At 42.0% G+C, this 15,000-nt stretch overlaps 1 protein-coding gene across 3 annotated transcripts in view; it reads left to right on the top strand.

The window, feature by feature from the left end:
• adcy2b (adenylate cyclase 2b (brain)) overlaps window positions 1–15,000 on the top strand; it is a 61,815-nt gene that overhangs the window by 31,913 nt on the left and 14,902 nt on the right. For all 3 annotated transcript variants that reach the window (XM_080443242.1, XM_080443241.1, XM_080443243.1), the window contains exons 7-15: window positions 1,205–1,332; window positions 3,252–3,410; window positions 5,847–5,979; window positions 7,022–7,198; window positions 9,342–9,382; window positions 9,511–9,591; window positions 10,220–10,289; window positions 12,192–12,289; window positions 13,639–13,723. In XM_080443242.1, the coding sequence (XP_080299368.1) occupies window positions 1,205–1,332; window positions 3,252–3,410; window positions 5,847–5,979; window positions 7,022–7,198; window positions 9,342–9,382; window positions 9,511–9,591; window positions 10,220–10,289; window positions 12,192–12,289; window positions 13,639–13,723 (972 nt within the window). The remainder of the gene's footprint in view (window positions 1–1,204; window positions 1,333–3,251; window positions 3,411–5,846; window positions 5,980–7,021; window positions 7,199–9,341; window positions 9,383–9,510; window positions 9,592–10,219; window positions 10,290–12,191; window positions 12,290–13,638; window positions 13,724–15,000) is intronic.

Raw genomic sequence — 15,000 nt, 5'->3', positions numbered from 1 at the left:
CTAGCTCTGCTACTGCCGTTACATAAGCTGTGGCCGTACGTCCAGGACTCACGCATCCCACCAAACCAAAGCTGTTAGCGTGCATGCTACGTGTGGGTGTACACTGGGTCATGGGTTTGAGGGGATAACCTTTGCTTGAGAGCCCGACCGATATCTCGTTGATGGCCGATACTGTCTATCGGCCATTATTTAAATTTTCACACCGGTATCAGCACTTATGCAAGATGTGTCCCATTTTCTGACCACTTAAAGGGATTTCGCTTCCATGTTCAACAAACATAAAAAGGAATGGAAAAATCACGGCCCCCTCATGCATTAGAAGGACATTCTAATGCGTGAGGGGGCCGTGATTTTTCCATTACTTTTTGCATTTCTTTCTTATATATATGTTTTTATGTTTATTTTATTTGAAAGTGAAATATCCCTTTAAATCCCATATGGTTGACAGGAGTCCCTCAGGGCTCTATACTAGTGTATTTTCAGTTTTCTGTTATTGTGGGGAGCTTTAGCTGAAAATAGCCCTGCTTTTTTCTGCGAAAGTTCCCCACAATACGGATTCTGGGGTTTAAGTGGTTAAGCCCTCCTGACAGTAAACTTGACCGTTGGCACTGTACTTGGTCTGCTCTTTTTTCCCTCTACACCAAACCTCTTCGCCCGAAAATAGCTGATCTACAAACTGACCTTGCTTGTAGATTGCAGAATGTTCCCCCCAGAAAAGGGATTCTATAGAGACACACGGGCGCCTAAATATTGTGTCTCTATAGGGTTCCAGTTATTAACCACTGTCCACCTGTCCTCCCCATTTTGGCATCTTTGGCATTACATGAGAAGGTTTATAATAGTATTAAAACAAAATATATATATAGCAGATCTATGATATTTGTATATCTTATATCGTTGCTGTTGGGCAGAAACCTCTTATATGCATGTTTGAACTTTTTTATGTTTTTCCTTTAATTAATGCCCCTCATCATACAAGTGTCACACAAAAGTAGTGAAAATATCAGATCTACAAGCCCACAACGTATCTTGCAGATTATTTCAAAATGTTTTTTTTTTTTTATTATAAAAAAGGAACGGTTTTGGACATACTATACAAAGTTTCCACTCGACAGCAACAATATCTCTCTCTCTCTCTCTCTCTCTCTCTCTCTCTCTCTCTCTCTCTCTCTCTCTCTCTCTCTCTCTCTCTCTCTCTCTTTAGGAGAACGAGTGCATGCGTATCAAAATCCTGGGTGATTGCTACTACTGTGTGTCTGGGCTGCCAGAGTCTCTTCCTCAGCATGCCAAGAACTGTGTGAAGATGGGTCTGGACATGTGTGAGGCAATCAAGTAAAACACACACACACACACACACACACACACACACACACACACACACACACACACACACACACACACACACACACACACACACTAGCTAACCTACAACATATTACAATTAGCACATTTGTCAGATGCTCTTATCCAGAGCGGCTTACAAAGTAGAAGGTCAGAGTGTGCCATGAGCGTTTGTCAAACAATATATATTTACACACGCACACACGCACGCACATACACAGGCACGCACGCACGCACACACACACACACACACACACACACACACACACACACATGCACACGCAATCACATGCTAATGTCTGTCAAACAGATTAAATGGAAGCAGCGCCAGACAGTGTCAGCTGTGTTTGTACTTCAGATCAAATGTGAAAGTCAGACGACAAGCTCATTGCCTAAATAAATAACAAACAAAAAAACTTTGACGAAAACCATTCCACATGTGACTGTCTGCATTTCCAGTACATTTCTGGAATTGTACCGGAATTCAAGTTAAGAGTTAAGAGTTTCAGACAACGCTGTTTTTGCTTTCCAAAATATCCTCGGTGCCAGGACCCTGCAGCATTTGCTTTGGAGCGGTACTTCTGTGTCTTTGTTTCAAATGGAATTCTGGGAATTGCTGTTCTAATAAACCACAGATAGAGCAGAGGTGTCGCCAAAAAAACTGTATGACTGTAAACCCTATATACGTTAAATGGAGTCTCACAGGGATCTACAGTATACTAGGCCCCCTCCTTTTCCCCACTTCACAAAAAATAGCCGATCTACAATATCACAACACGTCACATTGCAACGCATTGTGAGTGTGTAGTTCGGCTATTTTCGCCAAACTATAGGTTCGGGCCGCTACGCGACCCTCATACCTGCATCGCACCACGATCCGACTTGATATGCCCATATATGGAGATCTCTGTATCTGTCAGTCCTGGTCCCTTTAATGCACATATATGGAGATCTCTGTATCTGTCAGTTCTTGTCCCTTTTATGATATATGGGCATGGTGATATGCCCATATATGGAGATCCCTGATGTCATCAGTATATGCCCATATATGGGTATACCCTAGCCTGGTAAACCCTCCCTCCGGAAATCTCTATTCTATTTGATTCCAGGAGTGAGTCTGGGCTGATCGCCCATTCTGCAATATTGGCTGCAGGCTGAGTTGGGCGGAAGTAATACCGTTGACTGACAACCCCTTCAGCCAATGATATTTTTTCCCCTTCAGCCAATCAGCAGTTCACCAGTCTAATGTGACGTCAACGGGACTTTTGAGACAGCCAAGCCCAAAATGGGTTGCCTTATTCGGGTACATGGGTGTCACTGCCCACCCCTACCGGTTCTCTAAATTTTTATTTTTAAATAGGCTTTGTCATGATTAATTGACCACATATATGAAGTTAAACAACTAAATTCTATCCAAACGATATCTTATAAGTAAATTCCGTGCCTCAAAATAGAAGTTAGAGAGCTTTTTGAAGTAAAAAAATCGCGGAGATTATAGCGGACAGAAAAAGATGGCTGCCGTTCGTGTTTTGGGCTCACTCGAACTCGCCACCTGATTGGCCAACTGTCGCTGTCAATCACAGAACGATGTGCGACGACGCTGATAGGCTCGGTTAGCTGGTAATTCCACTAGAAACCCCCACAATGGGCTATCAGGCCAGACTCACTCCTGGAATCAAATAGAATAGAGATTTCCGGAGGGAGGGTTTACCAGGCTAGGTATACCCCCTTTTGTGCCCATATGTGGAGCTGACTGATTTGTTGAGGTTAGACAACATACTCCATATTTGGGCGTAGATGCATTGCATAGCATGCATCAATCTCTCTCTCTCTCACTCACACACACATGCACAATTACACACAAAAATATCTATACACAATGGTTTTGTTTTGTTTTGTCATGTTCACAGGAAGGTCCGTGATGCTACTGGCGTTGACATCAACATGCGTGTTGGCGTTCACTCTGGTAACGTCTTATGTGGCGTGATCGGCCTCCAGAAGTGGCAGTACGACGTCTGGTCACACGATGTCACCCTGGCCAATCACATGGAGGCAGGGGGCGTCCCTGGGTAAGACCCCACCAATAGGATGTTTGTTTCCATGTTAAGGTCTATAATTTTCAGTGATGGTCTGAGAAAAGACAATAAAGTGTAATAAAAAAAGGAGGAAAAAAATAAAAATATTTAGTCAATGCCAGGATATCATGTTGGAACGTCTCTCTCACTCACTCTCTCACTCTCTCACTCTCTCACTCACGCACACACACACACTGCTTGCTTGCAATGACATGGATAGATTGTGCAGCAATGCATCCAGATGGTTACTGTAATGATGACTCTAATAATCGCCCGGCCAGGGACCGGTGTAATAGTAATTAAAATTAATGTTTCCTTGAAAAAGTGTTTGGACCACTGGCCCCCCCCCCCCTCCCCCCATTCGGGGCTTATTGGCATATATATATATACACATTCCCTACATATTGTGCCTACGTCCCCCAAATTGAGCGCTATGTGCAATCGCACAAGTTCAACTTGAAACTTAAACTCAAACGGCATTTCGCTGAAGCAAACAGACCGACGACGTGCAAAGCAGAACCCAGTAGTTTTTAGAAATGTTTTTTTGCTGTGTGGATTTCCTGAGCATTATGATAAAATTCTTCTGAATGAACTAGTAGAGACGGAGAGAATTGTCTTTCTCTGGTATGCACACAGTGTGCTCACTTGCTTTACCAGGCTTAACAAACACACTGGTTTTCACAAAATGTCACTAGATTCTAGAATAGAGTGACACGGTTCCACTAGAGATCACGCTGCTCTATACACCCCAGCCAGTAGTGTTGTTTGGGAGTAAAGAGTTGGACAGACAAGTTTCATGGCAATTGACTTCTTAATTTTGAGATATCTTGTGTGCAAGAGGAAGGCATGGCTTAAAGAGTGGAGTCGAAAGGAAAGTGGGTCATCACCAAAATCAGTAGGGTACATCCATCAGGGAGCATGAAGGTGCACAGATAATTTTATGGCTATCATTCAGCCCATATAGTTATTGAAACATCTTTGACTAAGTTGTTGGCTGGACGGACGGATCAACATTTTTTTTTTTTTAAATATATATTTTTTGATAGTGTACAGTGGAGATGGACAGGAAAAGGGAGAGAGAGACAGAGAGAGACACGCAGCAAAGATCGTCGGGATCATGGTTCGAACCCGCGATGCATTAGAGCCTATATGTGAGCCTGGACCGCTATAGGCCAGCAGGCGCCCACAGATCAACTTTTTAAAAGCGTTTTTTTTGTAAGCACCACCGCTATTGGGCTAAAAACACAAAACACAAAATATATTAGAAATTGGAACAGACAACAAACAAGCCTGGAAAACACTAGCCTGGCTCCAGCCCCTGAATCGCTAGCCACGCCCATTAAAAAAATATGTTCAGGCGATTATGGAGTGAAACGAAATGAAAATTCAGGCTGAGTGTCAGGCTAGGAAAACACTACAATAGGGCAACATAACACCATGAGTCAGACAAGAGGCGAATGCCTGTTGCACAAGAAATAAATAGGAGAGAGATTACAGCTGGAGAAGAGAGTATTGATCACACATTGATGACTTGCACCGGCAGCAACAACTGAGGGCAAGGCTAAAGAAAAAAAGAAAGCAAACAAAATATATCAGCACAGTGTACAGAGGTTATTGTACAATAGTTATGGATTTGGAAACACTGTGAGGAAATAACTGCGACATAGAGTTATGGAAGAGATAACATAGAGCACCGGTTCTCAATGTGGGGTCCAGGGACCCCCAGGGGTCCGTGAGAGGGTTCTGGGGAGTCCCCAGCTAAATTATTTTTTGTTAGGAACCACATGGACCCTCAACACTGCACGGCTGCAGACTGTGCAACCTGGGGGTCCACAGCCATTTTATTTTTTAATACAGCATCACAATCAATTTAACCACTTTTAACCATATTTTATACGTAGGCTATTCAAAATTGACATGAAAATGTTTGAGAACCAACCCCTTAGAGAGTGAGAGAACCTCCTAACCTCTGCACTTCTCACTGCTAGGGATGGGACTATATTAAAAGTAGGCCTACATGTCACAATTATTGTATAATAATAATTGCGATTAAAGATTATTCTAAAATGGCACTCTTGTTAACCACTTGAACCCCCAGCATCCCTATTAGAAAAATAGCCGATCTACAAGCTCACAACACGTTGTGAGCTTGTAGATCTGCTATTTTTGGTGAATCGATTTGTGTGTAGAGTGTACCAAATGTGCTCTTTACAGGTCCATTTTATCAAGGGTTTAAGTGGTACTGAATTTGCAGCTCAGTAAAAGCTAATTCATCCTAGTGTATGACGGAGAACAATTTCACGATAAATGAATTATTGTGAGCGTTTTTTTATCGCGATAAATAAACGATAATAACGATTATCATCCCTATACTCACTGCCCTCCTGTCTCCTCCTGTCCACTGTCCCGTGCCCTGCTGTCATCACTCAGGAGGGTCCACATCTCTTCAGTCACCTTAGAGCATCTGAAAGGTTCCTACAAGGTGGAGCCGGGAGACGGACAAAGCAGAGATTCCTACCTGAAGGAACACGGGGTGGTCACCTACCTCGTCATCAACCCCAAGGTTAGACCTCTCATCTCTTACTGTACATCATTGGCTCTCAAAGTGGGATCCGGGGATCCCCAGGGGTCCTTGGGGGGTACCAGGGGGTCTCCAGCTAAACTAGTTACAATAGTTACTCAATTAGCGTCACAATCATTTTAACCACTTTAACCATAATGTTATACTTTGGCCATTCAAAAATAGCAGATATACAAGCTCATAGCGCGGCACGGAGTGCCGTGCTATGAGCTTGTATATCTGCTCTTTTTTTTAAATCTTAAAAATGTGTGCAAATCTTTGAATATATATATATTTTTAAAGCGAACATGTGTAGCTCAAATCTTTGCTTCTGGCGGTCACTGTCACAAAATATGAGATGGGGGTCCGCAGCCAAATACACATCATTTTGGGGGTCCTTCACATGAAAAAGTTTGACAACCACTTACACAGTCTGCAACCACGCAGTGTTGACTGGGACTGTCACCATGTTGACATTTTACTCGACGATTAATTGACGCAGAAATAATTCAATAACAATAATTAAATTTTGAAAAATTAAATTTCTGTTTGCCTTTTAGGCTTTGTAAACACATATTGCACAGGGCACAAATGATAAATAACTTAAATATGACTGACATATTTAATCATTTCATTCTTTCCCAATATTGTGATGCCTCAATTTGTAAAATTAAGACACAACTAATGACAATAACATAAAATGATGGCTGTTGATACCAAATGGGTATCCTCAATGTGCTCCCCTAATACATCATTTGACTGTAACGTCTAAAGCAGTGGTTCTCAAAAGTGGGGTCCAAGGACCCTCAGGGTAACTTGAGAGTGTTCCATATGGACCCTTACAGTTCCGTAACTCTTAAGAGTGTACAAAATAGAACCAAGTGGGCCCGTAAGTGTCCATTTTGTTCCATTTGTACAATCTCTGAGTAACAGGGGTCCTTGAAATTAAAAGGTTTAGAGAGCCACTGGTCTAAAGAAATGTCCACCATACAAAGTCTCTCCCTCTCTCTCTCTCCTGGTGACTGGGTTTCTCTGGTGCATTCAGGCTGAGAGGCACACCCCTCTGCTGGTGGTGCGCTCTCGTCCCTCCCTGGACGCGGGGAAGATGAGGGCCTCCGTCAGAATGACCCGCTACCTGGAGTCCTGGGGAGCCGCCAAGCCCTTCGCCAACCTCCACCACCGAGACAGCATGACCACGGACAACGGCATGATCAACACCACTGTGAGTATACGTGTATACCAGTGGTGGGAAAAGTACAAAAAAAAAAGTTTTTACTTATCAATACTACAATGTAGTAGGCTATACACTCTGTTACAAGTAAAAGTCCGGAATTAAAAAATATACTTGAGTGGTATCAAAATGTACTTAAAGTATTCCAAAAGTACTCATTATGCAGAATGTCCCATTTCACAAGTTTTCAAATGTATAAAATGTATTAAGATCTTTTGAAAATAGCAGATCAACAAGCTCACTGTGAGCTATTTTAAAAAGGCCAAAATGTATATAGGACTGAAGTGGTTACTGTATGTATGTATGTAAGTAACTAGTAAGTAAGATTTTAAATAATTGTAGTGGAGTAAAAAGTACAATATTTGCCTCTGAGATGTAGTGGAGTAGAAGTAAAAGTAGAAGTATTGGAAATACTCAAGTAAAGTAAAGAATACCTCAAAATTGTACTTAAAGGAGAATTTTGGACTAAAGTTTTCTTACCTTTTCTATGACGTTATGATATCTTAGGATGAATGGTACAGTAGAAAAATTTCATAACTCCACCCCTGAGCCGCCACAGCTTAAAAGGTGCGCGGATAGGCCTTAGGTTAGATCACATATTTTAATAGCTTTTTTTTTTTTTTTTTTTGTGAGATCTGACGTTCATAGTGACAGAACACTGTCCCAAAAAAAAAACAGAAGTCTCGCTAGAAGAGATTGAAATCTCGAGATTTCAATCTCGTCTAGCGAGACTTCTGTTTTTTTTATTTATATATTTTTTTGGTTGCATAGTGTTCTGTCACTACGAACGTCAGATCTCACCAAAAAAAAGGGGGGAAAAAGCAATTAAAATATGTGATCTAACCTAAGGCCTATCCGCGCACCTTTTAACCCATTAAGACCTGAGAAGATTCTAGAAATGTCTTCTAAATCCTAAAAAAAAATTGATTTTTCAAAAATAGCAGATCTACAAGCTCGTAGCGCGGCACTCAGTGCCGCGCTACGAGCTTGTATATCTGCTATTTTTGAATAGCCAAAGGCATCTAAAGTGACACAGAAGCGTTCCAGGTATCAATGGGTTAAGCTGTGGCGGCTCAGGGGTGGAGTTATGAAATTTTTCTACTGTACCATTCATCCTAAGATATCATAACGTCATAGAAAAGGTAAGAAAACTTTAGTCCAAAATTCTCCTTTAAGTAGGGTGGAAACCTTGTATGTCCAAAACCATTACTTTTCAGTAAATGGAAAAAAAAGAACCTTTGTTCCAATGGATCCAATGTAGTAATTATTTTAGTCACAAGCTCTTGACTTGTTAATACTTTTCATTGGTTCCATATACATAAAACCCAGACACCGCCTAGCCTTTCGCATTGCAACGTTGTGAGCTTGTAGATCTGCTATTTTTGCTACTTTTGCGCAACACTGTTGTACGAAGAAGTAGGGCATTAGTTTATGAAAAAAACATAAAAAGCTGAAATATGGAGATACAAGGTTTCTGTCTGACAGCAACGATATGCATATGCACAAATCCACGGGGAGGGGAGGGGAGGGGAGGGGAGAGGAGGGGAGGAGAGGAGAGGAGAGGAGAGGAGAGGAGAGGAGAGAGTTTCAAAGGCCCTTGGCTGGTGGAGGCCAAAATAGCTATGGTTGTTTCCATGGAAACAGAACAGTGGCCATTGGCCATAGGTACAAAGTATGTCTTCTTATGCAAGGTAATATATAATTTGCTACCTCAACAACATTCATAGCTTACTTACGCCTACTAACTACATAGCTGCATCATATCAAGTATGTGTATCCATAAGATATGAAAATAAAATAAATAATATAGATATAAATAAATAAACTGTTATTTTATATAGCTGCTGCTCTTTACATGGTGGATGTTTTTCCACTTAACGCATAAGAAGCATGTCTGCCTTCCGTAGTGCCACCTATCCGTTGCTAATTTCTAATCATGCTGCTTATGTATACTAGACTTGTATGCTATATCTTTTCTATTCTCTCTTCCCTATTCTAACTCTTACTGTAACTGCAATGTTGATATTTTGCACACACACACACACAAATAATTTCACCCACTCTTTTACACCTGTAATCACTTGTGCGATGTGATCGTAAAGTTTGGATTGTGATTGTGTATTCCATGCTCCAGGATGTGCCCATGGGTCAGTACCACTACCATAGACGAGAAAGGTGAGAGTGAGACAGGACCTGTGTTTCTCTACCGTTTCCTGTGCATAAAAAGGTGTGTCAGTGTGGATGTTCTGCAGCACAGAAACATGGATGTCACACACACACATTTTTCACCCGTTCAAACCCAGGTCCAAATCTCAGAGGAAGAGGTTTGAGGAGGAGCTCAACGAACGCATGATCCGCACCATCGATGGGATCAACTCCCAGAAGTCAGTGCTGTGTCTGAGATTTTCTAAATCTTTCAAAAAAATTCCTAACATTTTCTAAACATTTTCAAAAATAGCTAAAATAGCCGATCTACAAGCTCACAACATTGTTCACGTTGTGATCTTGTAGAGCTGCTGCTTTCGTTGTTCATCATTCGACGAATAGGGCTTACATCGTTAAATATAATTCTTACTTTACGATTTTGAACTTTGGTCTGATATAATATGTACTGTATTTCATTCCTTAACATAACTGCAGCTTTAATTTGCTCCACTGCCCACTCATGTGTAGCACAAGGGAGACCATGATGACCTAGCCTGGCTGAACATGAGATCTTAAAGTGATTTTGAACTTTGGTTGTATCTTGTATCTTGTACCCTGGGAACTGTTGTCCATGATGCCATGTAGCTTGTATGTGTTCTTTGCTCAGTTGCTGCCTCAAGGGAGTTCAAGCGAACTCCTATAACAGAGCCAGCCTTCTTTACAACCCCAGAAATATATGATGTTCAGCCAGGCTAGGTCATCATGCTCTGTATTGTGCTACGCAAGAGTGGATACAGTGGGGCCTTAAGCAAAACCCACAACCGTACACATTAGCAGTGACTGCTCCTCTGTGTTACTCATCTCTAGGCAGTGGATCAAGTCTGAAGACATCCAGAGGATTTCGTTGTTCTTTCACAACAAGGCCCTGGAGAAAGAGGTGGGCTAACAAGTAGTTGTGATTCTACGTCCTCTCCTGTATTAAAGGTGGTCATCGGTCATTCAGTTAAAGTACCCATCTGTAAGCATGGGCTCTGCAAGTGGCAAGTAGTCTAGATCCCATATGCCAGACAGACAGCTTGCGCCTGATTAGATGGAGTAATTCTACTCCATAGCCTCGTGGACATGCATCCCATAACTTGGAGGGGCGCTGGGTCTGAGATTATGAATTCACAAAATATATCATAGTTCTCGTTGACCGATTTGAGAAATATTTGGGAATTGAGTTCCATGGCCTGCTGGAAGCGTGTACAGGAAAGATGATGCTGATCAGTCTTGCAGTTTGTGAGATTAGCTGTGGAAAGACACACATGGATACACACTTGAGTGACAAATACTTTTTGCTTTCTTTAGCCTTTCAATTTGAAAAACATCGCTGTTGTCAGCAATCAAACTATAAATCTTCAATTAAATATAATAGATAAATGATACATAATGAATACATGACTACATACTAAATGAAATAAATTGCTAGTACAGATGTATTCTTTTCAATGCACAATTTTGAGTTTCTCAGTTGAGTTCAATGAATATTCACATTTCAATATTCTGTTCAATTGATTGATTGATTTTTTGTTTTCATTGACCAAAAAGCATTCACATGAGTCAACCATACATTTGTACATATCTACTTTTGACAGATAGATAGCCAACCTTTAATGACACACTGTGACTGTACTTTTGAAATCTAGTTGATAGATAGTGATTGCGAATCTTGAGATGTGAGTCAGTTATATACTTCTATTCTTGGATTTTATTATTTTAATTTGTGAAAAGACCATTTCACATAAGAAAGTAGTAGGCATGCACAAAACGCGATCAGTGGATACTTCTCTCTACTCACGAGTGACCAAAGGTCCTCCTCTTTAGCTCTGGCCTTCAATTCAATGTCACATTAAATTCCACCAATCTCCATGTCAACACCTGTAGGTAATGTACCTCCTGTATTTTAACTGACAGCTGTTCTATGTCAATATTGAGGAAAGGGTTTGATACAAAGCCAACTGCTTGACACATTCTGATTGGGGATGAAAAGCGGTTTTGTCTGTGAGGTTTTGTGACACCTTTTTTTTTATTTGTGAAGTTGAAAAAATAGCAGACCTAAACTGACAACGTGTTGCGGATGTGGGCATGTACGTTTGCTATTTTCGGTGCACGACACCGTCGTGCGACGGAACATAAAGTATGCTTTGTAATGCCCCGGTCTTAGATCGTTGAGTGTTTTGCTGTCAGAGAAAACCCAAGTCCAATAACCAAGCATAGTTTGGGGCCGGTCCAGGCTGAACAAACAAAACAATGTGGCATGGACTAGCCAGCAGCCTGTCGCTCACAGACTGCAGAGTACAGCACAGCCACAGACGGAGTGCTTCACAGCGAGAGCGTAATGCTCCTCTCAGGCTGGGTCAATCCACTTTCAAATTATTTTTCTGTGTTTACCCAGCAGATGGTTGCTCCGATGGCAGAGATGAGCACATGGTGGGAGCTTTTAGGGGTTAACCCTAGCATCCCTCTTCTGGGCACGTCATGACAGGCGAAAGTTTAGTGATAACAGGCAAGCATAGCCTATCTCCAAGCCGGTTGTGAGCGTGTAGGACGGCTATAGTTTCTGCAAAGAGATTTGGTTTAGACCAGGGGAAAAGGGAGGAGGCCAAGTATAGACCCCTGGGGGTCAGCGAAGTTAGACTGGGCGAGCCGAGGGTTGAACTTGCGACCTTACGATTCCCAGACGGCCTCTCTGCCCACTTGGCTGTGACCAGCCCTCAAACACAAACTTTTCAACCCCTGTGAGTGTGAGACCTTAATGGCTCATTTATGTTTTTTTGCCCTTTCTTTCCCTCAACAGTACAGATCTACAACGTTGCCCGCCTTCAAGTACTATGTGACCTGTGCCTGCCTCATATTCTGCTGTATTTTCATAGTACAGATCCTCGTCTTGCCCAAGTAAGTGTGCACCTTCAGTCAGGTCAATTATAGCACTGGTTCTCAACATGAGGTTTGGGGGCCCCCGGAAGTCCTTGAAGGGGGTTCCACGGGGTCCCCATGTTGATTGTTAAGAACCAAACGGACCCTTACGGATCGGTAACTCTGAGAGTGGACAAATGGACCCATATGCTGTGGCCAATGCTGTTTGGCCACTCAAAATAGCAAAACAGCATTGGCCACGCCTCCAGGTCTTAAGTTAAGTCATAAGACCTGGTACTGTACTTAAGACACCAAAAATAGGGCCCTCAGAGTTAAATTAAGATGATTTTTCAGTGTAGAATGGGAGCTCAGAGATAAACTAGGAAATGATTTGGATCTTGGGATCCACATAGAAACATTGTGGCTCCAATGGGGATCTTGTTATGGCAGTATTGGACTGTAAAATATTTATCTATCATTTCATGATTGTATGTATATTGAGATTCCATTTACTCTACACCCAATGTTGTTGGTAGCCAGAAGTGTATCTTTGATAAGGAGATAGGGGACGACACCCCACCTGATACCCTCTGGCCCTGGCCACAAAGGAGGTAAGACACCTCCTTTGTGTTTATTCCTCCGCCTTGAATCAACCATTTTGAAACAAAACAAGCCATGAGGACAGGGCAGAGAGGTACATTTTACTATTTGAAGATCCGGATCCGTGGATCCAGTTTTCTTCCTAATCAATATAGCGAAATCAACAGGAAGTTAACACTTTTATTTAAAAAAAAAAACAGTACTGGTTGACAGGGTCACGTTGGCACCGAATGCCTCATGGGTGGCACCACACTGAAAGGCAGGCAGAAGGGGAGCTCCACAAGGAATGTTAAGAGGTGGATTGTGATGAAATGGCGCCGTGTCTGCCAGCGATTATGGATCACGTTAATCAAAGAGTGGCGTCTCTGTAATGGCGATGGTAAAAATCCACGGTCATGCTAATTTACTGCCACTAAGAGCCAAGGGGACAATTCCCACACACACACACACACACACACACACTACTCATAGCGGTGACTCTCCTCGCCTTTTTAGATGTGACATCACCTCTTTTATGGGATGTTCTGCAGTATTATTTTACTGTAGCTACAGTGACATCACACCCTAGTACGTGCAAATATGGGTTGGGAACCGACTCACCACGTGAGTGTGTTGGAGGTCTAAACAAAGGTGCTTCTTACGTGGACAACAGTCCATTGCTGGAGTGACGAGGATCTTTGATAATCCTCAGGGACTTCACCCTGTTGTAGAGGTACTGTATGGCTGGCAGCTTAGTCATGTGTGTGTGCATGTGCGCGTGCGTGTGTGCGTGTGTGTGTCTCTTGCAGAACGGCTGTGTTGGGAATCTCCTTTGGGATGGCGTTCTTGCTGTTGGCACTGATCCTGCTCATCTGCTTTGCTGGTCACATTCTGGTAAGTGTTGACATGAACCCATATACATGGTACATAAAACACTCACAAACATACATACTAATCCAAGTAATTCTGCTTATTCTGCGATATATATATATATATATATATATATATATATATATATATATATATACTATACACATGTATGTATAAATATATGCATATACTGTGAAAGGCTGTGATGTAGTTTGGCAGATTGGTAATTGTTGTTTTAGTAAATGGTAATATAGAAAGTAATATAGTAATTTAATGAGTAACATAATGACTTTTGATACCAAGTAATAAGTAATAAAACTACTTTTTAAAGGAGTAATAAGTAAAGAGTAATTTATTACATTCCTGGGTAACCTCCCAACACTGCTGTACACATACATACACATGCACAGAAAGAGTGGGAGATAGTGAGAGAGAGAGAAAGAAAGAGGAGAGAATAAAAGAAAAGAATAAGCCAGTCTGCAAACACGAGTAATCAGTAATAAAAACGCATTGCTTGTTTTCGTCATGGAGAATTCAAAAGCTGTCCAACTGCCTTGAGACTTTAATTGAAGCTGCCTGAGGTCCGTGGGAGAAATACAAAGTGCTCTTGCTGAGAAATGAAGCCTGCCGTCACTCCACTTCTCTTCCCCGCTAAACGTCTGTGTTGACGACGTTATACGCCTCCATTGATTTATCCAGTCTACTTCTTGGCACACTAGTTATCCGTCCAGCTTGAACCTGTCATCTCTTGTTCCAAAGACAAGTGGCTGAGGTCTTTCAGAGCTTGTCACTGTCTTGGGACTAATTTGTACTAAGTAGTGCGATGGTGCTTTGTTTTGTATTGATTGGGTGGTACTATCTAGCTTCTCCTGCATGCGTGTCAAAGTGACCTTGAGCAAGACAATGAACCCCTAACTGCTCCCAATGAGTGGGTTGGCCTTGCATGGTTTCCTCCACCGGTGATGAGTGAATGTGTGTGTGTGAACTGTAATGCATTTTGTAAAGTGCTTTGGAGAAAGGGCGCTATATAAATGCACCATTTACCATTTACTGAGTGTAGTAGTACTGTGCGTGCGTGCATGTGTGTGTGTGTGTATGTATGTGTGCATGCGTGAGTGCGTACGTGCATGGGTAAGGGGGGTGGGTGTGAGTGGTGGCAGTTTTGTGTAATGATCCGTGTTATGGTGTTTAGAATGTGCTCTGTTCATCTGTGAAGGAGTGTTATTTCAATGGAAGGGCTTCTTGTGGAAATGTTTCCAGTTAAGTGAGGTGGGATGTTGCTAAATACAAACAGCACTGAA

Source organism: Gymnoscopelus braueri, assembly GCF_963280865.1.
Source record: "Gymnoscopelus braueri genome assembly, chromosome: 11".
Classification (NCBI taxonomy): domain Eukaryota; kingdom Metazoa; phylum Chordata; class Actinopteri; order Myctophiformes; family Myctophidae; genus Gymnoscopelus; species Gymnoscopelus braueri.
The sequence above is the reverse complement of the archived record's forward strand: the minus strand, read 5'-3'. Positions and strand labels throughout refer to the sequence as shown.